This window comes from Odocoileus virginianus, chromosome 2 (assembly GCF_023699985.2).
Source record: "Odocoileus virginianus isolate 20LAN1187 ecotype Illinois chromosome 2, Ovbor_1.2, whole genome shotgun sequence".
Taxonomy (NCBI): domain Eukaryota; kingdom Metazoa; phylum Chordata; class Mammalia; order Artiodactyla; family Cervidae; genus Odocoileus; species Odocoileus virginianus.
The window spans coordinates 13,334,416-13,361,893 of record NC_069675.1 but is presented as its reverse complement, the minus strand read 5'-3'; the positions used below and the strand labels follow the sequence as shown (position 1 = coordinate 13,361,893).

General features: G+C 45.3%; 1 protein-coding gene across 2 annotated transcripts; it reads right to left on the bottom strand.

Annotated features, from left to right (window-relative positions):
• Positions 1–1,803: 1,803 nt before the first annotated feature.
• FIGLA (folliculogenesis specific bHLH transcription factor) lies at positions 1,804–15,813 on the bottom strand. 2 transcript variants are annotated; one of them, XM_070473060.1, is made up of 5 exons: positions 15,538–15,813; positions 12,454–12,606; positions 10,696–10,849; positions 2,102–2,130; positions 1,804–1,880 (listed from the first exon to the last, which is right to left on the bottom strand). In XM_070473060.1, exons 1-4 carry the CDS (start codon positions 15,811–15,813, stop codon positions 2,126–2,128), a joined length of 588 nt encoding a protein of 195 aa, XP_070329161.1. In that variant the 3' UTR covers positions 1,804–1,880; positions 2,102–2,125. The 2 variants fall into 2 exon arrangements, with proteins under 2 accessions (XP_070329161.1, XP_070329155.1); XM_070473054.1 differs by lacking the exon at positions 2,102–2,130.
• Positions 15,814–27,478: the final 11,665 nt, after the last annotated feature.

The window sequence follows — 27,478 nt, the reverse complement described above, 5'->3', positions numbered from 1 at the left end:
CTTGATCTCAGATGAATTTCTGTGGTTCAAGCCCCCCAGTCTGCAGTACTTTGTCACAGCAGCCCCAGAAAATGAAGTCTTCAACCAACCAGGGTTGTTATGGAGACCAAATGGGACAAGTGAAAGTACTTATAGTCTTATTACTGATGCTCAAACCTCTGCATCTATGCGCCAGTGTCAAATCAAATCTTGGAGACAGTTTTGTGTGAAGCAGAAAATAATAGCTTTATTGCTTCACAAGGCAAAGGGTGACACAGTCAGCCTCTGCTCCTCCAAAATTATGTGTCCCAACCCAGGAGGATTTAGTGAGGAGTTTTATAGCAATAGTTCAAAGGTAGGGTTGCTGACAGATTAAGTTGTGTGCAGGGCCTGCTCTTCTCTAATCTGGTCTCAGGTAATCTTGATGAGTTTCTCTAGTTCCTTCAACCTGGCCTCAGGTGGTCTTCTCTGGTACAAAGAAGGCTGTGTTGTTCAGTTGCTAAGTCATGCCCAGCTCTTTGTGACTCCATGGACTGCAGCACGCCAGGCTTTCCTGTCCTTCACAATCTCCGGGAGCTTGCTCAAACTCATGTCCATTGAGTCAGTGATGCCATCCAACCATCTCATCCTCTGTCGTCCCCTTCTCCTCATACCTTCAATCTTTCCCAGCATCAGGGTCTTCTCCAGTGAGCTGGCTCTTCACATCAGGTGGCCAAAATATTGGAGCTTCAGCATCAGTCCTTCCAATGAACACCCAGGACTGATCTCCTTTAGGATGGACTGGTTGGATGTCCTTGCAGTCCAAGGGACTCTCAAGAGTCTTCTTCAACACCACAGTTCAAAAGCATCAATTCTTCAGTGCTCAGCTTTCTTCACAGTCCAACTATTACATCCATACATGACCACTGGAAAAACCATAGCCTTTTATTCTAGTGTTTGTCAAAGGTAGAACTTGCAAATAATGACCTTGGATACTTAGCAGAGGAGACTTGCTTAAGTGCACTCTGAAAATGATTGCCATCTAGCTACACCTGATGTTTACTCCTCTAAGACAACACCCCCTAACACTTCTTTCCTCTGGGAGTGTTCTTCACTCCAGAAAGCATGTCATGGAAGGATGACCAAAATTCATCCTCTTCACTGTGACTGTACTCAGAGACAGGGCTTTTAGGAGATCATTACGGTTAAATGAGGTTGTAAGGGTGGGGCCTTCATTGCAAAGCAACTATCCTCCAATTAAAAATAAATTTTTTAAGTAAAGGGTGGGGCCTTAACCTGATAGGATTGGTGTTCTCATGAGAGGAAAAGAGACCAGAACCTGAGTGTTCTCTCCACCTTGTGAGGACACAGAGAGAAAGCAACTGTCAGCAAGACAGGGAAAGCAAACTAAACCCTTTAGGCTTTGATCTTGGTCTTCCCAGCTCCCAGAAGTGTGAGAAATAAATTCCCACTAAGCCACCCAGCCTGTGGTCTGTGTTATGGCAGCCTTCATGGACTGTCCACTTTTTGTGCCTCAGTTTCCCCATCCGTAAAGCAGGATCATCATGCCCATCCTGCAGAATCATCATGAGAACAAGCTATCATAAGGGAAGTGTGGAGAAGAGACCCATTCACTGCGCGCTAGGTCTCTGAGCAGTCGCTACGAAGTCTGCCTCTGCGCTCCAGCGCTTGTGTGTCTAACCTGCACAGAGGGACCATACGGCCTTAGCTGGGGGAAGGGAACTGAGAAAGGAGAGTCAAGTAGCTCTGTGACAGTCAAGGACATTTAAAGGGTAATTGTTGCTCTTTGAATTATGACAGTTTTTTAAGAAAAAGAGACTCTAAAACTTTTAAGACTGCATTTATTCGTCTGTAGAAGGTAGCCCTGGGCCAGCCTTTTCACTTCTCATACTTGAGGGAACCTGAAACAGAAGAGAGCTCATTGTAAATGGTCAAAAAATAGAAACAGTTCAGAGACAAATAAGAAGGTAAAAATTAGTTATCAAAGGTGTTTAAATTTAAAGATAGAATTTTAATGCGCAAAAATGCAATCATTTTAATCAATCTCATTGTTGGCAAGGATATTATGGACTCAGCACTTTTATAAGCTGGTGATATTATTAATTGGCAAGATTATACCTACCTGTGACTCAGTTCTATGGGGAATCTATCCTAAAAACAAAACAAAATACAAAAAGAACTAAACACATCAGGTTGAGAACAAAAAAAACAAAAACAAATGTCCAACAATTAGAAAATTATCCCATGGATAATTTCATGGACCATTAAAACTTGTTATAAAAACTTCATGGTAACCTCTAACATGTCAATGATAGAATAATAAAAAATATATACAATGTTATACACCTTATGATAATTTATTAATTCATCAGGAAAATTTTGCAAGCAGAGTATCAATAGTATACTTCTATCTGTGGCTTAAGATAGTAAGATAACCTTGCTCTTCTCAATTTCTGAAGTCTCAACATACATCCATGAGTTAAAAAAGACACTCAAATTGTGGTCCGACAGTTCAGAAACTGAAACCCAAGTGTATATTAGTATGAAATACTGTAATCGAAGACTAATTTAGGTTTAAAAAAGCATTTATTTACTTACTAGCCCACTTATTTACAATTAAAGGGTGATCTTTGTTAGAATAAAAGGCCATTAAAAGGTTTAAGACTATTTCCCACATCTCACAACCCCAACCCTTTGTCCACTCACTGGATATAAGGTGACTTAACTTCATTTCTTAGTTTCATGACATATAAAATGGACATAGCTGTTTGTACCTCACAGGGTGGTTATGAAAATTAAACAGATTATTAGGTATAAATTGCCAGGAATAGTGCCTGGCACAAAATAAGTATCAATTTTTTCTGATCCTGAGCAAGTCTTTCCATGATACATGTCATCAACTTTCGTGAGTTCAAATTTAGCTTTAAAAGTTTTATTTCTAAGACTTTTAACTTTTTACAGAACCAGAATGTTCTAAACCTAGAAGACAAATTCATGGATTACTGTGTTCACCTAGAGGGTTAAAGGATAATTTCATTTTATCAGCCTACAGTTCAGCATATTATAGATTATTGTCTTAGTTTCTTTAAGTTAGCTGGAAAATTCCAGGAATGTAATATTTAAGTATTGGAATACAAAAACTTGAAGTTTATTGATGTTTATTGTCACAGTTCACTTAAAAATGTTGGGTCCATCTAAGTTAAGGAGTTGGAAGGTCCAAGAAGAGGGTGGTCTGAGGAACAAAACCCAGCCTGCTATTCAGCAACTTTAACAAGGCAGGTGTTCTCCTGCTGTTGGTTGTGTAGCTCTATAATCTGACACATTATCTGATGTACTTTTCCTTCCCCCACTGAGTCGAGGCTGGGAAGTGGGGTGACGGGGAGGGGAGAAGTAAATAGACACCAGACCAGAAGTCCTCACTGAGCTTCTTAGAGTTCAGTTCCAAGCTTCACAACAGTCTGAAAAGCAAGGCTCTTGTTAGGAAGAGGCCAACATTGTTCAAGGGGACACGTCTGGTGGGCAGAGCTCAGATGGCTGCTCACCCAGTAGTCACAGAGCAGAGGGGAGGCAAGATATGATGTGGGAAGACTTCCTACAGCCGAAAACGGAGATGAAATTGAAACAGGAGGAGGGATGGTCAGCATGTGGAAGCTGCCTGATCCCCGGGAAGGGTCCCTGTACTATGCTATCCTGGGCTTTGACCCAGGGATGGGGGACGGTTCCAGAGGCAAAGTGGAGTCTGAAGAAAGCAAGGATCTGTACCCACTTCTCAGGATACAGCCTCTCAGAGGAGTGGGTGAGCACTGGCTGAGGGGCATCTTCAGGACCACAGACCCGAGGGCAGCCACACAGCCTGTCTGGGAGTAGGAAGGCCAGGAGGACGAAAAGAGGCCTGGGTTCTGAATGGCGTGGCTTAGAGAAAATAAGCCACAGGGGGGATGGACACTCACAGCCAATGTCAGCCCAACCACACCCAAGACCAGGGCCAGAGGATCAGATGGGTCAGAGGTGGAGAGACACACACGAGCGCCCCCACTGCAGCTCCACGCTGTACACACTCCTCACTGTACCGGAGGAGGGCAGGGTGGCGGGAGACGGCCCAAGAGGCACAGGAGTGCCCAAGGGGGACATTCCGAACACTGAACTGATTCCGCGTTTACTCAAAGAAGATAGACCTTCAGAGAGCAAGATAAAGAGCTTTCCTACCACTTGAGTGATAAGGGTCTTAATGGGTTCCCAAGAACAAGTGGAGACCAGTGTAGGAAGTAAAGTGGCCTTTCTGCCCATCTAAACTGTGCTCTAATCGCTTATACTACTTCAGTGAGTGAAAGTCCAGCCAGGACCCCAAGACCAGAATCCAGTCTTGTTCAGAAGACAGCCTCATTGTCTCATGTCTGAGGGAGAGCCATACAGATGATTCTTCCAGTAAACGAAGCTCTTTAGAGTGAGCAGGGCTTTGGCCACTAAGCCCCATGTCTCCTCCCTTGGGGACCTGGCCCAAACAGCATGATGCTTGGGGGACTCTGCCCCATGCTTCCTCTCACCTCAGAGCACCCCGGGGAGGCAGGCATCCAGGCCTGTCTTCTAGGCAAGAGCTGCCACAAGGACAATTCCTGGAGGGAAAACTCTTCCAAAAAGGAAGAGAATGAGCCAAAGAGGACTGAAGAGTCCCGAAAAATACTTGTGTTGTATTTCTAACCCCTTTTCCCTCCCGCTAGCAGATCTGCCATGAACACCATGTCTCTGGAGTCCGTTTTATCCCTGATGAGCTCTGCAGAGCCCAGGGTTAGAACAGGGACAAGGTGGCGGGTGGAAGGATCACCGACTCCCTCCGGGGTTGGCTCATGTGGTCGGGGGCTGAGCATTCGGTGGCTTTCTGCTGACCCAGAGCTGACCCAGGGAGGTCTCACAGCAGGTCAGAGAAGCTCTGCCTCTCAGGACCCTCTCAGCAAAGGGTCTTTGAGAGACCCTTCTGTCCAATTCTTGTCATTCTCTCCCACATTCATGTGGGACCAATGAGATGGACCTTTCATAAAACTCATGTAAATGAGATTTCCCTGGCAGTCCAGTGGCTAAGAATCCACACTCCCAATGCTGGGGACTGGGTTCGATCCCTGGTCAGGGAACTAGATCCCATTGGCTGCAACTAAGAAGTTCACATGCCACAGTTAACAAAAGATCCCACGTACCACAACTAAGACCCAGCACAGCCAAAAAAAATTAGAAAAAACTCATATAAATAATCCCTCACGAAGTTCATAAGAATAGATAAGAAATTACCTTAATTTAAACACCATGCCCATGATATGTCAGAGAAACAGAAATTACTGGCTTTCTCAGAAGATGCTAAGCTCACTGACAGAAGTTCATAAGAATAGATAAGAAATTACCTTAATTTAAACACCATGCCCACGATATGTTAGAGAAACAGAAATTACTGGCTTTCTCAGAAGATGCTAAGCTCACTGACAGACTCAGAGGCACATAGCAGCTAGAGATCCCCTCAAACACACCAGGCTTCACGTCCACATGCTCACCTGCACACACACAGACAAAACCTGCTGCCATGACTGATTCAATCTTTTGTCCCCACGGAAAAATCCAATTTCCAACAAAAGACATCTCCCTCTCTTATTTTCATAAAGAAATGAGACTATGTCATCCCTGTAATATTTTCTTCTTACCTGATCAGATTGGGCCTTAAAAGTCTTCCATGGAAACCAGAATTGAAAAAGACACATATACCCCAATGTTCATTGCAGCACTGTTTATAATAATAGCTAGGATATGGAATCAACCCACAAGTCCATCAGCAGATGAATGGATAAGGAAGTTGTGGTACATACATACAATAAACTATTACTCAGCTATAAAAAAGAATGCATTTGAGTCAGTTCTAATGAGGTGGATGAAACTGAAGCCTATTATACAGAGTGAAGTAAGTCAGAAAGAAAAACAAAAAAATTAAGCATATTAATGCATATATATGGAATTTAGAAAGACGGTAACAATAATCCTATATGCAAGGCAGCAAAAGAGACACAGATGTAAAGAACAGACTTTTGGACTCTGTGGGAGAAGGAAAGGGTGGGATGATTTGAGAGAATAGCATTGAAACATGTATATTACCATATGTGAAATAGATGACCAGTGCAAGTTCAATGCATGAAGCAGGGCACTCAAAGCTGGTGCTCTGGGACAACCCAGAGGGATGGGGTGGGGAGGGAGATGGGAGGGGGGTCAGGATGAGGGACACATGTGCACCTGTGGCTGATTCATGTCAATATGTATGGCAAAAAACACCACAGTGTTATAAAGTAGTTATCCTCCAATGAAAAAATTTTTTTTTAAATTTTTAAAGAGTCTTCCTTGGGAATAAGACACTGTGTAGCACAGGGAACTCAACTTAATGCACCGTGGTAACCTGAATGGGAAGGAAGTCCAGAAGGGGATGTATGGATACATTATGGCTGATTCTACACAGTAACATCTAACACAAAGTTGTAAAGCAACTATACTCCAACAAAAATTAGTTTAAAAATAAGACAGTCTTCCCAGGTTCTGGTTGGATCTCTTCCTCAGTAGCTGAAGCCTGGGGACCACTCCATCAGAGGTGGCATGACTCCAAAGTTAGATGGATGCTGCCCTGCATGCTACATCTCACCTTACCAAAGTTCCAGAGAAAATGAATAGCATTCATATCATTAGAGCATGTGTGTGTGCTAAGTCACTTCAGTCCTATCTAACTCTTTGCAACCCTATGGACCATAGCACACCAGGCGCCTCTGTACAAGGGATTCTCCAGGCAACAATACTGGAGTGGGTTGTCATGCCTTCCTCCAGGGTATCTTCCCATCCCAGGAATCAAACCCACATCTCTTCTATCTCCTGCATTGGCAAGCAGGTTCTTTACTACTACCAACCCCTAAACCTCCGAAGTTTAGAAAACGATAGCATCCCAGAGCCAAATGCAACCAGTTGGGCAGCTTTCCTTCTGAGCTCAGTGCCTCTGTCTGCAAAACTTAAATGCCTACATGGAGATGCAGGAAGAGGGGGTGGGGACTGACAAACCAAGGAGCACCCACCCCATCAAAAGGGAGGTTCGATCTTTTAAAATATCCTGCTGACTAATCTCATCTGCATATGCGCACTAGGACACCAGTGAATACTGGGGAAGATCCCAGAGCCTCCTGCCCACTATCACCACTGCTGTGGTGCTGTATGGAATCTTTGCTATCACACGTCACCACTACCTGGGGAAAACATGAGATGGAAGATAGAACAATAGACACTTCAAGGCCTTCCCAGGATGCTAATAAATTCATCCCAACTAGCCAGACCATCTGATTGCAGAGCTTAAATTGCTATTAGAAGAAATGTCCCCAGGGGTTAATTTCACACACAGATTACCACAACCTGCGGTGTCGGGGGCGGGGGCCGGTTCCAGGAAATCTACCACCCACCAGGCTTCTTTCTTTCAGAAACTCTTTCCAAGGACTGCTCCTATGACAGACCAAAATTGAGATGTGTAGGATGGCGACACATCCAGATCCCACAACAGGCACTTATGTTCACACATGTATCCCTTTCCAGAGCCCCTCAGACCCCAGCACAACTGGTGTCTCACTTCAGCACTGAGGGTGGACTTTGTCCAGGGACACAGTCTCTACAGGATTACAGGAAACGCTGAGCAACAGTCAGAGCTTTGCCTGATGTGAAATGCCTAAGCCACAGCAACAAATAGAAGAGATAAATGTCATTAGTGAACACCATGCCACCCAGTCTAATCCCCAAACAGTAAAATCCTATACCTTGAAAGCCCAGTTTAAACAATCCTCCCCTGGACCTTGACATCAATCCCTCTCCCTCCCAAGGCCAGATGCTGTGGCTTCACATGGCCATGTCCGCTCTGTCCACACACACAAGCACTTGCTGATTCAGTCCCAAGTGAACCTGCTCTGGCCTGAGCAACTCACCTTCTCCCTACCTGCCATCAGCAGATTGTGTGCCTCACTAAGGCTCTGGCCTCAAGAATGTTGTTCATCTTGCACAGCTTCTTCCAACCCCAGCCCCCAAGTCGCCCCAAGTGCTGATCTCTGCCAGCACCAGATTCCACTCCTCAGAGATCCTCTCCAAGATTGGAAAAATGGGTGCTGCTTCTGCAGACTGAAATTGGAGGAGACCTGCCTCCCAGTTCCTAAGCCCCTCTAGACATGGACATTTCAGTCCAGTGAGCCACACTGGCTGTCCCCATGTCTCCAGTTAGGGTATCTGACTGGACCCTGAAACCTATGTATTAACAGTTGCCCTTTCAGGTAAACCAGAATACTCCCTGATGAGGATTCTTTGGGAAATCAAGGCCAACCTGAGCTTTGTTCCTCGGCCCCTTTATCTCTATCCCTCCTGGAGAGGTTTCCTGTGGAGGGGCAGCCTGTCACGGGTGCTGTTATGGGCTGAACCGTGGCCCCCAAAACGCATGTGGAAGTTCCAGCCCCCAGTACCTGGGACTGTATTTGGACTTAGGACTTTTAAAGAGGTGATTAAGCTAAAAGGAGGCCATTAGGGTGGGCCCTAATCCAATCTGACTGGTGTCCTTATAAGAGGAGGAAATTTGGACACATAGACACCAGGGGTAAGCCCACACTGAGGCAAGGCCATCTCCAGCCAAGGAGAGAGGCCGGAAGAAAACAAGCTCACCAACACCTCAACTGTAAGACTTCCAGCCTCCAGAACTGTAAGAAAGAAATATGTGCTGTTTAAGCCACTTGGTCTGTGTGCTTTGCAGCTCTAGCAAACCAACTTCAGGTGCTAAAACCCAAGGAGAGGAGCCACAGATGGAGGAGATGACAGAGAGATGGCAGGAGGTGGGAGGCGAGCTAACCCACTGGACGTCCTTGATAAAAGGTTGATTCCAAGGCTGGGGCTGGAAAAGTACAAGATGCTTGAGCTTGGACCATCTTTTGCCAGAAAGGAAGTGATCAAAGGATGACGGTGATGGGATTTCCCTGGTGGGCCAGAGTTACGAATCTATCTTGCAATGCAGGGCACATAGGCCTGCTGTGTACCAGGCCCAGGGGACTAGCAGGAAGGACCAGCCAGTCAGGTATCTCACCATGAGAATGACTCGGTGATGCCTACCTGATAAGGACCAGTGAAGATTAAATGCAAGCAGGATTCTTGCCTTAACACCTAACACACGCAAACCACATTTGTGGACACTGTTATTCACTTAGGCAGTCAGGTTCAAGCTACTGTTCACTCTTTCCTTTGTTCTTAGTCATTCCCTATCAGCTCATAGAGTAGCAAGAGGAATTCTGTCTTCCTAAAAGTTGATGGGAGAGGGGAAGTTTTAAATCTCAAGTGGCCAGAACTGGAAAATCTAGACTGAGCATGTGCACAAGTAGAATCCTTAGAAAACAGTAATCAGATCAGAAATGAGGCCAGCCAATGAGCAGAAAGTCTGCCAGACCTCAAACCAGAGTGAAGTACTGGTGACAGCCACGTGAGGAAACCCAGACCACTTGTTACAGAGTGGTGATGCCTGGGGCCCACTGCTGACTGCTCACCCGTCAATACTGATGGCTCACGGTGAGGCAAGCCAACTTCATGAAGTCCAAGTGAACGCTGACATGCCAGGTACTATGCTAGACACTCCACTGACATGATGTCATTTGAACCTCACAGGTACCTTGCTGCTGCTGCTAAGTCGCTTCAGTCATGTCCGACTCTGTGCGATCCCTTAGACGGCAGCCCACCAGGCTCCCCCGTCCCTGGATTCTCCAGGCAAGAACACTGGAGTGGATACCTTACATAGGTACAATTATCATTTCCATTCTACAGATGGGGAAATTGAGGGTTGGAAAACTTTAGCAACTCACTCAAGGTCACACCAACAAGTGCTAAAACCAGGGTTTGAACCTCAGCATTCTGTCTCCAGAGCCGCCACTCAACTGCTCTCCTAAACCAGCTCCCACGACCAAGCATCATTTGTTACTCCATAGCCCCCACTGTTCCTTATACCACACTAAGCAACTTGCTTAGTTCCAGATTTCTGCAAGCCTTTCTAGTTTCAGTAGCAATAATGGAACAAGGGATCTCATCTATGTAACACTGAGACACAAGAACAAAACCTCCACTTCCTAGACTTGGAGAAAAGCAGGCTGCTCCTTCCAACAGTTTCCTTAGTTTGGCAAAGTAATAAGCAATAATGTTTCAATAAACTCCTTTGTTATTATAGAAAACTGTCTTGCAACAAGGTCAACTTAAAAACAAATGTGCCTCTGAGTGTGCATGTGTGTACATGGGATCACCATGCAGCTTTATAAAGGGCAAGATACTTATTTCTTTTTCTGGAGACCTCAGAATCCTGAAAACCTTTTGACATATTAATCAGAGTCATAAAAAATTAAGCTTAGGTCTTTACAGGGTGATTCTGGAGGAGCTGCCTTCCCCTTGAATTGCTTTCCATTGAACTTGGGAACATAATAATAGATATTTCAAACTAGCAAACTCACCTGCCCACCTAGGTGCTTTCACACAGTGATCTTGTTTCAGTCATGTTTTAACATGGAAAATACCTCATGCCCAAGGGATGTCTTGTGAGTTTTTGGATATCAACATAACTATTCAAGAACAAACACTTTAGCAGACGGCTGGTTGGGGAGAGAATTCCCATCATAGACACTGCCCTCTGGCGACAAGTATGTGCCAACTCACCACTGCCACCATCTGCCCAGGACCCTTCCTTCTCATTCTTCAAGCCCACAGCACAGCCGGGATGTTGCATAATGTCTCTCGATAGCTGTCTAGCTGAGGAAGTATGTGGCTCAGAAGTACTGCTGCTATAGCTCTGATGATCTGGGTCTCGTTTCTAAAAACCATATTTAGTTGTCATACAGTAAAATAGGACAGATTTTGACTATTTAAGCCAATATATTTCAAAGTCTTAACCTATGAAATTTTATTTAAGTGATGAGAGCAATGTTGAAGTTATTATGGAAAGAAAAATCATTGCTCAGCAGACTGGTTTCTGTTCTGCTATAACCTTAAAATGTTGTGTGATTGGAAACTACATTAAAAAGATTACAGCATGGAACAGATTCTGTATTTTATGTAACACCAAACAAAGCACTTCTGTTAGGCGATTCACGTGCAAGGAAAAACTAATGTAGCCATCTGCATCTGTGCAAATATTGCAACTACTCTACAACCCAGCCATCCAGTTTGTCCATCAGGACAATCCATCCCTCCTACCAATGCAGAATGTATCCTCCCAGTTGTCACATAAATAGGACTAGCAGACAAGAGGAAGAAACCAAAATGTACCACTAAGCATTTGTCTGTTTCTGTTCCTGAGTATATTTCTCCTCTCTCTGCTATCTGTCCTCTTCAGTCCCTAAACAGGATCACATTGCTAATTAGAAAAGACCTTCATTGATCTAACAATTGTCATTGTTCTTCCATCCTTTTGAGCCTCTTTCCAGTCTCAGACTTTCAGACTGAATGGACTTGAAACTTGCCACTTCCCTCTGTTTGGATTTCAGATATTTACCAATAACATTCCATCACCCACCAAAGGCTGGCCTCCAGCCCACTCCTGTCCTTCATGTGCTACACCTGGTTGTCTTCCCGGCCCCACCTACAGCTCCATGCACAACTTCCCACACTTGGATCCCCAAGATTCCCCCTTCCTGATTGTAGGGCCCCATCTTGCTTCTCCATCTGCCCCTCTCTGATAGCCCGTCCTTCTCCTGTTCCTTAGGGCTCATTTCTAAGGCCTTTTCTCTCTTCATATCTTACCTCCTCTGATAACGAATATATTTTCAAGCATTCCAAATTTACCTTTCCATGGAATGAGCTCATGAATCCAGTTCGCACCTTCCACTGATGGAGACCCCTGAGCTATGTGTCCCAATATTAGTGGTGACATTACAGTGCTTCAGTTTACAAAACAGGTTCACCTATGTAGTCCCACTGAATGGTCACAAAATCCCATGAGACTGGCATCAAAGGAGATCAATGAGCTTTCCAGCAGGGTTGACCCCCAGGGAGGGCCTCTCCCAAGGGACACCCCTCTTCCTTTCTGCGCTTCCTCTCTGATGTGTGTTCTCCTGAAGAATAGCATTGCCACAGCATGTCTTTAGGGACCCTCCTTTCATGTCCCTACTATCAAAGTCCCATCAAAAGCTAAGCAATTCAGAGCTAGAGGCTCTGGACAGTGACAGGAGGTAAGGATACAGATGGTCAGAACTTGACTCCAGAGCTCACACAGACCTAGGTTCAGACTCCAGTCCTGACATTCCTTAGCTGTGGGACCTTTACCTGTATTTTGGTTTCTTCCTCGGTAAAAGCAGCATCCATACTAGGTCAGAGGATTGTATAAACCAACTAGCACAGACACAGAAGTTGGCCTGTACCTAAAAAGAGCTCAATAAAACGGTGAGTGTCATTGTTCTAACTTCTTAAAACCTTTACCTCAGAGTCTTTGGCTTCTTCCAAAACATCAGTGAGAACTTGTATGTATTCGGTTGCACCTCTGAGGATATCAACTTTGCTAGGCTTCCTGTTTTGGGGAAGAAACGGCACCAATGCCTTCAGTTTGGCCAGACCATGGTTGAGATTTTTTATCTGGAAAGGAAGAAGGCACAGTGACGCACAGGAAGCTAATCTGTAAGGCATCTCCCCAGTCTACCGAAGGCGGTGGTGAGGGTTCGTTTCCGCAGCTCCCGTCTGAGCCATGAAGCCCAGCAGGCTTGTGCCCAAGCACTGCCGCTCCACTGGCAGTGCAGTCCCTGGCAAGGGGAGCGGGAGTGGCACGAACCTGGCACCAGGCATGGGTGGGCTGGAAAGGGTGTCGAGGTCCACGTGGGCCTCTTCCTCCTAGAGCAGCCCCACTGCAAAGTAGAGGCAGTCTGGGTAGTGGCTAAAAGCTCTGAGTCAGCACTTAAGGATTAAAATCCAGCTCTACCATTTAGCTTTGCAAAAGTCTGTAGGACACTTCATATTACTGAGCCTTGGTTTATTTGCCAAGTGGAAAATCCTCACCTTGTAGTGGTGTAGCTGCTGATTAAGGAACATAATTACACATCAAACATTTCCCCCAGCACATAGATAGTCCTCAATAAGTTGCCCTGACAATAATGAATAAAATGTACAAACACTTGTCTATTCAAGTACTATGCCAACCATTCTTCAACTTCACTCCATTCTGAGCTGATGATATAGTCAAGTATTAGAGTCCAGAGAGTCTGCATATTGGTGAGACTTGAAAGGCAGAATGAAGTACCCTTTTTTCTTAATCTTCAGTGTCTAATTCCTTGGCTCTGGAGGCCTGGAATCCTGATTATCACTCCCCAGAGGACACAGGCCCTCAAAGAAAACTGGCTCTACACCATGAAACCACTCACTTATATTGAGAGCTCCCTCCTACCCCACATCAAACTGGGCAATGAACACAGGCCATTCACAGCAGAATACGATAACCAATAAACTTAAGAAATATCAAACTTTAATAATCAAAGAACTACAGACTAAAATAGAAATTATAGGTGGGTGGAAGGCTCAAAAGGGAGGGGATATATGTATACTTATAGCTGATTCATATTGATTTACAGCAGAAACCAACACAACATTATAAAGCAATTATCTTCCACTTAAAAATACAAAAAATAAAGCAGAAATTAGATACCATTTTTTGTGTACCAAGCTGGTAAGATTTTTGTTTTGATTATCATACCAGGCATTGGGATAGAAGAAGGGAACCATCCTATAGCCTGTAAAAGTGGATACAAATTAATTAATAAACTTTTCTAGAAAGCAACTGGGCAACCTGTATCAAAAGTCACAAGACTGCTTATATCCCAGTAATTCCACTTCTAATGTTTTGTTGGAAAGCAATTATCAGACATGGACATAGATCTTTGTACCAGTAAAAAGCTCCAAAAAAAAAAATCATATATGCCCAAGACTAGGAGGCTGGATAGCAGTCAATTTATTTGTTGGACTATAAAGTCAAAAGCTGTTCTGCTTAGGAATATGAGGAAATGCTTTTGATAATGTTAAGTGAAAAAAAAGTACAAAAATATATACTAAGTGATCACAATTTTATAAAATTATTTTTATACATATATACGCTTCCAGGTGGCAATAGTAGTAAAGAACCTGCCTCCCAATGCAGGAGATGTAAGAGACCCAGGTTTGATACATGGGTCAGGAAGATCCCCTCAAAAAGGACATGCAACCCACTCCAGTATTCTTGCCTGGAGAATCCCATGGACAGAGGAGCCTGACAGGCTTCAGTACATGGGGTCACAAAGAGTTGGACACGACTGAAGCGACTTAGCACGCACATATATACGCACAAATATAAGTAGGAAAAAGACCAGGAAGACATAACAAGAATGACAGTTCATGGTCGTTATAGTTGCATTGTGGGTGTTTCCATTCCCTGTTTAGTCATTTCTATATCTTCCAGGTGTACTAATTTCATCATTATAAAGAATGAGGTCATTAGTTTTAAAATAGTAGATAATACCAGGACCGATTCTCTGCAGAAAACAATTCCTTCCTGGTGGGGAAAGCCCAACTTAAAATGCCAAATACAGGAACAGAACCTTATTCGAGAACCACACCGACACATCAGATCACAGGGTTATCATAAAGGGCTCCCAACGTTCCCTGAAGTCTCCTACACTCACTAGGTTCTTTCTCCTCACACCTGAGCCCAAACAGAGCTCCGAGTTGATTGACTGGAGCTACGTTACTAAAGGGTCCAGGAGTGTACATGAACACCCCCAGCAGGGCATCAAAGAGCATCCTCCTCGAGTCCCAGGTCAGAATGCGGGCCCTCCCTCTTCCATCGCTCAGATCCTCTCTGCAGCCAGGCAACCCAAAGACCTCAAAGGACTGAAAGGAGATCGAATCTGACAAGTTTGGGGTCGGAGTTTAGTTAGAAATACTGAGGGGAAAATGCCGGTAGATGGCGCTCCGACTCCGCCCGCGGGACCATCCGGGTGGGTGATTTACCGCGTACGCGCCAGACTGTGGCAAACAGCCACTTTCAGTCGCCTGCCTGGGAGTTGAGTGGGAGTCTGGGTGCACACCGAGACGTTGTTTAAATTTTTCGTTGAAAGTAAGCAAATGAGTAACTTCCATTAGGTCCCCTGTCCCACGCCCCATTTGGGCTTCGGCGCAGGGTAAAGGGGGCCCCGAGCACCCACTCAGCGCAGGAGGTAGGGAGATGTAAGCGCCCTGCCGCCTCCGAGGGTTTAAAGCATCTGCCAGCGGGAGGCGTTTCTGAAGCGGTCAGGCTTCCCCTCGGCCTCCCCAGACCTGCTTCCTGCTCGGCTCCAGGTGGGTCCCAGGTGAGGCTCCAGCCCCGCGCGGGTGGAGGGGAACCGAGTGGCCCGCGGGAGGGCCAAGCCGCTCCGGGCCCCCAAGGTGGGGGGTGGGCTCCCCGGGCCCCCTAGATGTCTGAAGTGGGTAGCGGGTCTGGGGGAAGCCTGGAGGAAGGCGGCCGGGTTCCGGCGCGGGGAGCGGGCGGGGCCGGCCTGAGCTCACCCGCTCGCGCTCTTTGGCGTTGGCCACGCGCCGCCGCTCCAGCACCAACTGCACGTCCTGGGTGGACGACGGCAGCCGCTTGAGCCGGCAGATGGTGGCCTGCTGGGGCAGCGGCCCGAACTGCTCCCGCAGCACGTCGTCCAGCAGCTCGGCCGGCGGGACCCTCAGGAGCTCGGGCGCGGCGTCCATGGCTGAGCGCGGGGGCGGCGGGCAGCTGGGCCTTCCCCGGGGGCGCCTGGGCCCCTCGGGGGCGGGGCCCCGGGCACCTGCCAGCATCGCCCCGCGCACCTGCGTACCTGCCTGATCCGGGGAAGCGGCGCCGGGACCCTCAATTTAACAAACTCCACACGTGATTCCCCTGAAGCCTGGATTGCAGCGCTGGCTCGCAAATCGGCTGCATATCGGAGTCACCTGGAAAGTTTTTAAAAATGCACCTGCTGGGGTATTAGTCCCTCACATTCTGATTTAACCAATCTGAGTCGGGGCCTGAGCTACTGGATACATGTATGCGTGCATGCTAAGTCGCTTCAGTCGTGTCTGACTCTGTGCGACACTATGGCCTGTAGTCCGCCAGGCTCTTCTGTCCTTGGGATTCTCCAGGCAAGAGTACTGGAGTGGGTTGTCATGCCCTCCTCCAGGGAATCTTCCCAACCCAGAGATCGAATTCACGTCTCTTTAAGTCTCCTGCACTGGCAGACGGGCTCTTTATACCACCAGCACCATCTGGAAAGCCATATATGTCTACATGTGTAGGCAAATAAACATGAACACATATATGTTTACCAGGGGAAAAAATTGATGGATGCACAGACAACTTTTTTTTTTTTTTTTTACTTTTCAGTAGTTTATTTTTTTTTTTCCATTTATTTTTATTAGTTGGAGGCTAATTACTTTACATCATTGCAGTGGTTTTTGTCATACATTGAAATGAATTAGCCATGGATTTAAATGTATTCCCCATCCTGGTCCCCCCTCCCACCTCCCTCTCCACCCGATCCCTCTGGGTCTTCCCAGTGCACCAGGCCCGAGCACTTGTCTCATGCACCCAACCCACAGACAACTTTTTAAAAAATTCATTTTGAAACATGTGAGTTACAAGAGCAGTAACACAAAGGTTCTGTATCCCCTTCACCTAGATCTCCACTTGTTAACTATTTTCACATTTGCTCCATCACTCCCCTTCTCTCTATGAATTGTATCATTTTCATTATTCTTTTTCTAAAGCGTTTTCTTTGTCTTGTCCTGTCTTCATGGCTTTGACAGTTTCAGAGAGTAGAAGACTTTCAGTCTGTAGGATGTCCCTCAACTGGGGTCAGTCCAATGCTTCCTTATGTCCAGGCCCAGGTCCTGACCTTATGGCAGGGATTCCACAGAGAAGATGCTGGACTTTCCTCAGTGCTTCATATCAGGAGGCGTGGGGTGTTGACCTCTCCTGACACTGGTCACCCAGTGTCAGGACTTCGGTCACCCAGTCAAGGCAGTGTCTGCCAGGCTTCTTCACATTAATTGACACTTTTTTCCTTTTAGTTGATAAATATTTTGTGAGGAGATACCCTTAGCATTCAATACTGACTCCTGCCTGAATTGACCACCACGCTGATAATTGCCAAATGATTACCAGCCTCTTGTGGAGAAGAGCTCTCCCTTCTCCCCAGTTTCTGATTCATTTTGTTATGTCAGCAGGAGCTCATGAATTTCTATTTTATTCAGTAAGATGTAATTCATATTATTATTTATTTTGATGTTCATATTGTCCCAGATTTGGCCTGTGGGAGCCCCTTCAAGCTGGCTCCTCTGTCCTTTTAGCATGACTCCACCATTCTTTCAGCACTTTCTTACTTGTGCCAAAAAGACAACACATTCCAGGCTCATCTCAAATTTTCCATGCCCTACTCTGAAACTGAGAAGTGAAGAGTTTTGTATCGAGTGGCCAAAACCATCGCCAAGGGATCTGTTCCACAGGCTTGGAGTTAATGCTGGCTACCCCAGGGCTCACTGGTCACCCTGCCTGGCTCACGGAACCAGAGACTGGAACTGGGACGGGGGCAGGTGTTCTCAGTAACCTTTTATTCAAATGAAACCTTCAACAGAAGCCCAAGATCTACAGTAGAGTATGAACCAGAGGGCCCCTGATCAGGCATCCTGTCTCCCCACATCCCACCCCCCTGCTCTAGGACTTCTGGGGAGTCCCTGGGATTTCCCAGAGCACAGTTGGAAACTTATGGACCTCAGCCAATGTCCTCATTTAATAGATATAAAGAGGGTTGGAGGCTTCCCCAGGGCCACACCACTACTAGGTGGCAGAATCATATCAGATCCCATTTCCCTGATTCCCAATCTGTGCTTTTCCTCCCACTGTGAAGAATAACTACATCTTATAATTGAAAAAAAAAAATTTCCATGCCCTGCCCAGAAATTGGTTAATTCTCCTTTTAGTGGAAAATGGGGTTTAGAAATCAAGTTTGAATATTCATTCCTTTTGGGATGTCATTGCTTCTAGGCTCTTTTTGGAGACAAGGTATAGATGTAAGCATGCACACAAGCAAACACAAGCATACACAAACATACAGCTGTGTCTATCTCTGTATGCAGATGGATAGACAGCTTTTAAAAGTAGTAGTTCACACTAATACCTCTAATTCCAATCCAACAGGTTTCTCTCTAGTTTTCCCCTTTCCTTATTTGTAATTCCCTTCTCCAACAGTGAGAAACTTGACTCTGGTTACTTATTTGCTCAATTCCCACATATAACTAATTTCCTAGTCACATCAACCACCTCCTCAGCCCCATCTCCATGGCAACTGCCTTCAAGGGCAGGACAAGGAGGGAAAGAAGAGGATACACCAAATGCTCAACTGAAGTTCCCCTGAGCAGTGGGCCTGGGAACCGAGAGTTTGATCTGTGCATCCCATCTTCTATATTGCTTGTGTTTCCATACTAGCATGAAATTACTTTTGTAATTTTTTAAATATATTTTTTGAAGAAGGAAAACAATTTTGTGTGTTCTAGGTTCATTTGGTATTGTCTGCTGGGAGACAGAGAGAAGGCAGCAAAAGCCAAGTGTGTGGGAATGAAGCTTAAAATGGGGTTGGTTTACCTATTTACTTATCTTTTCTTAGCATCAAAAAGGATATTATTGACATTATTCTATTTTATTGCCAAACCCTTAGGCAGGCAAGCTGGTATGACCAGGAATCCAGTGTAAGAAACCCAGACTTTATTCCTTCAGACCTTCTTCCCTCCATCAACACCAACTATAATTTTCTGCCCCTTGGCTGTTTGATTCCTCAACTGAGCCATCTGTTCTGAAGGAGAGCAATCACAAACTAGTTTGAGCTGAGAGGCTGACACCTTTCCGTCATGCAATAATGTAACAGCCAAATAAACAAGAAAGTTTACTTCTCTTGCCTCTAACTGTGAAAGGTGGAGGTAAGCAGGGCATCTCTGCTCCTCATGGTCACTCAAGGTCTTAGGTTCCTTCCAAATCATTGCTCCTCCATTATTGCTTTTTGGTGTCATTTCCCAAAATGAAGCTGTCCCGATTGAGGCTTCTGCCATCACTGCCGTCCAGCAGGGGTCAACCTCACAGTAGCTAAGTCCTCAGGCCGTGCGCCCAGTCAAGGTTCAGAAAACTCTTCTAATGGAAGAATCTCTCCGGGGTATTCCAAGCAGATGCCAAGGGGATTAATTCAGGGACTTAGGTGCTTACACAATCCTCCTGGAGAAGCAGGAGGAACTCTGAGTTCAAGGACACACCACCAAACCACAGCCAGGCAGTGGGAAGCCACCACCCCTGCAGCTGCCACTCAACCCTCCAAAGGCAGGAGAGGGGCCTGGGACACTGTTGCCAAGAAACCCCAAGTCTCCTTGCCCTGGCTTGTCCACAGGCACAGCTCAAAGGAGGGGTGCTCTGCCTCAATTCCCTGCTGCCAGTCTCACACACCTGTTTCTAGCTAAGTCATCTTAACTGGGGATCAGAACTATGAGTACAAGGGGTTCTGGGAAATGGAGCTTGGGGTCTCCCTGACTCTGCAATGCAGAAAGGCACCTGGGGAAGGGAGCAAGGAAGGTCCACATTACCTTCCACCCCCAGACACAGAGAAATTGCCCCAACAGGTTCACCTCGTCAATATTTGCCTGTCTGTTACCCTGGGGCCCAGCTGATGGGAACACCCATCCTGGGTGCTCGAAGACCCCAGCACACCAATTAGATCACGGCTCCAACACAGTTCCTGTTAATCTACTTAGCTCAGCCAAGACATGAGATAGCAGTGAGCAACAGCTTTAGTAAGGGAAGGCAAAGAATGATGTTTTAAAAGCTTTCAAAGACTACATACAGTCATGTTGCTCAGCAGGTTAAGAATCCACCTGCAATGCAGGAGACTCCGGTTTGATTCCTGGGTCACTCAGATCCCCTGGAGAAGGGATAGGCTACCCACTCCAGTATTCTTGGGCTTCTCTGGTGACTCAGAGGGTAAAGAATCCGCCTGCAAAGCGGGAGACCTGGGTTCAATCTCTGGGTTGGGAAGATCCTCCAGAGGAGGGCATGGCAACCCACTCAGGATTCTTGCCTGGAGAATCTCCATGGACAGAGGAGCCTGGCAGGCCATGGGGTCACAAAGAGTGGGGCATGACCAAGCGACTTTCACTTTGCCTAGAATTGCTAGCCAAATCAATTTGGCAGTTTCATATTATTATTCACGTTCACATAAATGTGTATTAATATTATTATTACATGTTACTCATCACATAGTATGTATTATTTTATCTCACCATATTTCTGGGAATTAAACTTTACTCCCATGCCCAGACTTAAATTGAAGAAAGTGGGGAAAACCACTAGACCATTCAGGTATGACCTAAATCAAATCCCTTATGATTATACAGTGGAAGTGATAAATAGATTCAAGGGATTAGATCTGATAGACAGAGTTCTATGTCTATTACAAATCTATTAGAGTTCTATTGTCACAGAGGTTCATGACGTTATACAGAAGGAAGTGATCAAGACCATCCCCAAGAAAAAGAAATTCAAAAAGGCAAAATGGTGGTCTGAGGAGGCGTTACAAATAGCTGTGAAAGGAAGAGAAGTGAAAGGCAAAGGAGGAAAGGAAAGCGATACCCATTTGATGCAGAGTTCCACAGAAGAGCAAGGAGAGATAAGAAAGCCTTCCTCAGTGATCAATGCAAAGAAATAGAGGTAAACAATAGAATGGGAAAGACTAGAGATCTCTTCAAGAAAGTTAGAGATAACAAGGGAATATTTCATGCAAAAATGGACTCAATAAAGGACAGAAATGGTTCGGACCTAACAGAAGCAGAAGATATTAAGAAGAGGTGGCAAGAATACACAGAAGAACTATACAAAAAAGGTCTTCATGACCCAGATAATCATGATGGTGTGATCACTCACCTAGAGCCAGACATCCTAGAATGTGAAATCAAGTGGGTCTTAGGAAGCATTGCTACGAACAAAGCTAGTGGAGGTGATGGAATTCCAGTTGAGCAATTTCAAATCCTAAAAGTTGATGCTGTGAAAGTGCCGCACTCGATATATATGCCACCAAATTTGGAAAACTCAGCAGTGGCCACAGGACTGGAAAAGGTCAGTTTTCATTCCAGTCCCAAAGAAAGGCAATGCCAAAGAAAGCTCAAACTACCACACAATTGCACTCATCTCACATGCTAGTAAAGTAATGCTCAAAATTCTTCAAGCCAGGCTTCAACAGTACGTGAACCATGAACTTCCAGATGTTCAAACTGGATTTAGAAAAGGCAGAGGAACCAGAGATCAAATTGCCAACATCCACTGGATCATCAAAAAAGCAAGAGAGTTCCAGAAAAACATATACTTCTGCTTTATAAACTATGCCAATGCCTTTGATTGTGTGGATCACAACAAACTGTGGAAAAAGAGATGGGAATACCAAACCACCTTACCTGCCTCCTGAGAAATCTGTATGCAGGTCAAGAAGCAACAGTTAGAACTGGACATGGAACAACAGACTGGTTCCAAATAGGAAAAGGAGTATGTCAAGGCTATATATTGTCACTCTGCTTATTTAACTTATATGCAGAGTACATCATGAGAAATGCTGAACTGGATGAAGCACAAGCTGGAATCAAGATTGCTGGGAGAAATATCAGTAACCTCAAATATGCAGATGACACCACACTTATGGAAGAAAGCGAAGAAGAACTAAGGAGCCTCTTAATTTAAGTGAAAGTAGAGAGTGAAAAAGTTGGCTTAAAGCTCAACATTCAGAAAACTAAGTTCATGGCATCTTGTCCCATCACTTCATGGCAAATAGATGGAGAAGCAATGGAAACAGTGATGGACTTTTATTTGCGGGGGCTCCAAAATCACTGCAGCCATGAAATTAAAAGATGCTTGCTCCTTGGAAGAAAGGTTATGACCAACCTAGATAGCATATTAAAAAGCAGAGACATTACTTTGCCAACAAAGGTCCATCTAGTCAAAGCTATGGTTTTTCCAGTAGTCATGTATGGATGTGAGAGTTGGACTATAAAGAAAGCTGAGCGCCAAAGAATTGATGCCTTTGAACTGTGGTGTTGGAGAAGACTCTTGAGAGTCCCAGTCCATCCTAAAGGAGGTCAGTGCTGAATATTCATTGGAAGGACTGATACTGAAGCTGAAACTCCAATTCTTTGGCCATCTAATGCAAAGAACTGACTCGTTTGAAAAGACCCTGATACTGAGAAAGATTGAAGGCAGGAGGAGAAGGGGAAAACAGCGGATGAGATGGTTGGATGGCATCACTGACTCAGTGGACATGAGTTTGAGTAAACTCCAGGAGTTGGTGATGGACAGGGAGGCCTGGTGTGCTGCAGTCCATGGGGTCGCAAAGAGTTGGACACAGCTGAGTGACTGAACTGAACTGAACTTATAAATGGGAAAATTAATGCCAGAGAAGCTAAGTAACTAGCCAAGGTCATACTGCTGGTCAGTGGCAGGTATGAGCCTACAGCTCAGGTTTGCTGTCTACATAGCAATCCTTTCTCCTCGAGGTCTCGGCCACCTCCATCCCAAGTCCTCTGGTCCAGCCCAGTGCCTCTGATTAACCTGGCCCACCAGCACCCAGGTCTTGCTCCTCTCTGGAAGTCCTGCTCCCTGTGCCCCACAGCTCACCTCCAGCCCCTGGGCATGAACTGAGGTTAATATCTTGGCCACATCCTCAGCAGAGGTAACAGTGGGTCAGAAGTGCTTCTCCACCAACAGCAGAGAAGAGGAACAGGCCCACAGGCTCTATCCCCAGGAAGCTGCTTCACGGTCGTTCCCCCACAGGGACTCTCAGTTCATGCCTTTCTCATTTGTGCTTCTCTGCTTCGGCCACAGCCAGGAGCCTGGAGCTCTGACCTGATGCAGAAAGATGCCTGGCAGCCTCGCTAGTGGGGTAGATGGAAGCTGAGGGCCTGTGGGGCCACATGGAAGAGCTGAGACTTAAGCAGGGCCTGAGGGTTCATTATGGTCAGAGGAGAAGAGCTTCTGCAGCACAGAGGTTCCTAGGGTTTTTGAGCAAGTCATCCAAACTCTAGGCCTCACCTTGCCATCTATAAAGCAGAGATTTTAATAGAAGCTTCCTCAGAATTGTAGTGAGGAGTCCATCAGGCCATGGGTGTAAAAATTACAGCTAAGGCTTATACAGTGGGGTCCAGGTCCCGTGACCATTCTAAGTTCCTCATATGCAGTAACTTTTTAAATTCACACAACAGCCTCAAGAGGGAGGGACTCTATTCACCGGAGAAGAAATTGAGACACAAAATCAGGTAACTGGCTTTTCCATCTAGAAAGGGGCAAAACTGCATGCATGCTAAGTCGCTTCAGTTGTGTCCCGCTCTTTGTGACTCAATGGTCCATGGGATTCACCAGGCAAGAATACTAGAGTGGGTTGCCATGCCCTCTTCCAGGGAATCTTCCATGAACCAGGCATTGAACCCGCATCTTTTATGTCTCCTGCATTGTCAGGCAGATTCTTTACCACTAGTGCCACCTGGGAAGCCCCCGAGCCTGGATCTATAACCACAAACCTCTCCTGCCTTAGGTGACCCCCACCCACCTTGGAAGTAATTACAAGAACAGCAGTGATGATTCATGAACCCGAGGGAACAAGCTTCTGGAAACTCGGCAGTTATACAGACAAATCCTCAGTGACAGAGGCAGAGGGATGTTCTGAGTAGTGCAGAAGCTGAGAGCAGAGCTGGCTGAAGGGTCCTGAGGTCCAGAGACCCTGCTGCGGAGGTGCCATGAGAAGCTGGGAGGGGCCACCTCGACAAGGCCGTAGATTGCTGGTCTGGCATCTATACAGCTGGCAGTGGGAAGTGCTCTTCAGCTCTAAGAAGGGTAAGATTGCAACACAAGTTGGGCTCTGGGAGGTGCAAGAGGAAGTGGGGTGCAGGCTGCTTTGAGGGAGCATAAGGGGAGCTGAGAGGCACAGTTGTGCTGGGAATACTCTGCTGTGCGGGGCTTATCCTGCAGGAGGAAGGCTAATTAGGCCCAGGGGGCAGCCCCTTGTTCTGTCCTAAATCACCAGCACCCCGAAAAGCAGCCTCACTCTTCTGTGACTCTCGTGAGGCCTGGGGCTTTCATTGACAGTGCCTGGGATTGTTTGACTGGGAGCTGCAGAGGTTGCTGTTAATAGTAGCAGATCCAGGCGGAGCCGTTTATACCTGGCCCTTATAAGTGAAAGCAGTACAAAGGGCAAGGGTCTCCCCAGGAGGCGTGGTGGAGGCATACAGGGGTGTCAGACCAAGGCCCAGGCCAGGATCTGGGCATGTGGGGCAAGTGTTATAAGAATTCTGGAGCATGAAGGGCTGAGACATCAGCTGGTAGAGGACACTTGGAGTTTCCAACTATAATGAGTAGAGATACATTCTCCTCCAAACTAGTGACCTCATTATCCTCAAAAGGTGGTAATGTCTTCCTTCAGGATGCATTCTCTCTCCTGACTGAAAAATTATTCTAGAAAATCAGGCCTCAAAGGTCATTTCATGACAACCGAGAAGTCCAGGCCTTCTCCTCCCATGCCAGAGTCTGGCTGTCCCCTAAACGGCAGTGTGTAGACCCCAGCCTCCCCAGGTTGGGCCCTCACGCAGAGAAGGACTGGAAACCCCGGCTCTGGGAGACAAGGCCGTGGGCACACCCCAGGTGGCGGCAGTTGCCGGTCACAGCCCGCTGCTTCCATCTAGGCCATCCGAGCGGCAGCTGCGCAGCGCTCCCACGGGGCCGGCAGGGTGGGCAGGCACCCATGGTGACGAGCTGACCACTTCCCCAGCGCAGCTGCAGATTCACTCTGCCTCCCCAGATGGTTCCACTCAGTCTAGAGAGAGCTTCATCCCTCTGCCTTTCTCTTTCTCGGGGAAATTCCAGCCTTCAGAACCTTCTCTAGAGGAGAGAAAGGGCTCGCCTGCACATGAGAATTGACCCTGGAGAGGGGGCCGGAGAGAGTCCTTCACGTTTACCTGTTTCTGTTCTGTTAGCTCTAGGCAGCAGACCCTGGGTGGGCGGATGCCACTCCAGAAGGTCCCCAAATCCAGGTTTCAGGCATCGCAGGACTCCTTCCTCTGGCTCTGAGAAGGGAGCAGATGTCCTGACCACCACTCCTCCCTTCCCTACTAGAATGACAGCTATAAAAGGACCAGAATTTTTATCCGTTTGGTTCCCTGTTGTATCCCCAAAACCTAAAAATGTGCTTGGTAGAAGCACTATGAATAACAAAAGCACAATAAATAATCCTTGATTGAATGAATATTAATAAAAAGTAAAATTCTTCAAGTAGATTTTATGGTTATGAATCTTTAGACATTAAAGTAACATTGAAATACATAAATCAAAAGCTATTAGAAATCAGAAAAAATGGTGATCATAGAGAAATGTTAAACATAAGAGATTTAAAATCCTTTTAGAAAAAGTGATAGGTTGAGTAGACAAAACATAAAAGAGGATATAGAATACCTGAATAATGAAAATTGCAAGCCTAAGCTAATAAATGTGCCTATGGAACATTTGTAACATGTTAACATACACTGGGTCACAAAGAAAATCTCAGTAAATTCCAAGAAAGGGGAAAATATTTAATACTGGCTTCTACTTTACTTTGTGTAAGCTAGGAAAACCCTAAAACAAATAATAGAAATACATGCAAAGAAAACAATAAGCCCATCTCTCTACACACACATATACACACACACACACACACACGTATATAGCCATTACTACAAAATACCTAGGAATCAACTAACAGGAAATCAAATCTAGCAATAGAATAAAATAATACCATAACCAAATCGGTTTCTATTCAAAATCTGCAAGTATAATTGACCATTAGGAAATTATTAATGTAATTTATTATGCTAACAGTAAAAGGATAATATTTTTATTAATACTTTGGTGTATTCTGAAAACCCATTTGACAAAAGTCTGTATCCATTCTTAATTTAGATTATCTCTGGTTATTTGGAATTAAAGGAAATTTCCTTTGCTTTATGAAAGGTAATTACCAGAAATCAATGACAAGCAACTTGGTGCAAAACTGGAAATAGTCACATTAACGTCAGGAATAAGACAAGCATGCCAGCTATCACTACTACTGTATAGCATTATTCTGGAGGTCTTACCAATACAATAACAAAAGAAAAAGAAATATGGTATAAATTCCAGAAAAGTACAATTACCATTACTTGCAAGTAAAGTTGTTTATCCATAAAACCCAATGCAACTTACTAGGGGAAAAAATAAGGACCAGAGTTCTTATCTATGTATTCAGTAACATGTTTTATATATGATAAATATGCAAAATTAGCAGCTTTCCTTAATACCATAAGATCTTATTAGAGGATATGAGTTTCCAGTTGAAAGGGATAGATTCAATGCACACATTCATGTCTATTTGCTCTGAAAATCTATTATAATGACAGTAAAAAAAATAAAAATAAGAAAAACCCAGAGTGACAAAGAGAATGAAAGAAAAATCAACAGCAGGCAAGAAATTTATACAAAACTTGGAAGCTAGGTAATAGGTGGATGAATGGTAATTGACTTGTGTATGTGTGTGCCTATTGCTTACTCAGTGGTGTCTCTCTTCGTGACCCCATGGACTGTAGCCCACCAGGCTCCTCTGTCCATGAGATTCCCCAGGGAAGAAAACTGGAGTGGGTAGCCATTCCCTTCTCCAGGGGATCACTGATCCCTGTTGCTTGTGGGAGGGGCTTGGTGATTGGTGGATTTCATCAATTTAAAGAAAGTGAATTTAGGATTTGAGAAAGTTGGGTTTTATTTTATTTTATTGATATATAATTGATTTACAATGTTGTATTTAATTTCTGTTATAAAAAGTTGATTTTTCAAACAAATGAAAAAGAGATAAAGAGATAAATATATTTGAGACAAAGTAGATGCCAACCTCATACTGCAGGCAGCTTCTTTACCATCTGAGCTACTGGGAAAATGGAAGTCTAACTGGCAGAAGTGGGGAAAGTGAATAAACATCAGAACAACCCTGGTAACTTCACAACCTGAAAGTACTGAGTACCTCTAAATGCAGGGGTGCAGGGCAGGCTGAAAAATAGGAGAACCAGTTAAACTTTTCTCTTTCTCATTTAATGTTTGTTTATATTGAAGGTTAGTTGATTTATAATGTCATGTTGGTTTCAGGAGTACAGCAAAGTGATTCAGTTATGTGTGTGTGTGTGCGTGTGTGTGTGTGTTCTTTTTCAGACTCTTTTCTCATATAGGTTATTACAGAACATTGAGGAGAGTTCCCTGTGTTATACAGTAAATCCTTGGTGCTTATCTATTTTATATATGTGTGTGTGCTCAGTCAGTCAATCATGTCCAACTCTTTGTGACCTCGTGGCCCCCACCCGGCTCCTCTGTCCATGGAATTTTCCAGGCAAGAATACTGGAGTGGGTTGCCATTTCCTA

Excerpts from the sequence above, each read along its gene's own strand:
- FIGLA (XM_070473054.1), bottom strand. The coding sequence starts at position 15,813 with ATGCTGGCAGGTGCCCGGGGCCCCGCCCCCGAGGGGCCCAGGCGCCCC. Across the intron at positions 12,607-15,537 it reads ACGCCAAAGAGCGCGAGCGG|ATAAAAAATCTCAACCATGG; the intron begins GTGAGCTCAGGC and ends CTTCCTTTCCAG. Across the intron at positions 1,881-10,695 it reads CTGGGCAGATGGTGGCAGTG|GTTCCCTCAAGTATGAGAAG; the intron begins GTGAGTTGGCAC and ends CTTCTGTTTCAG.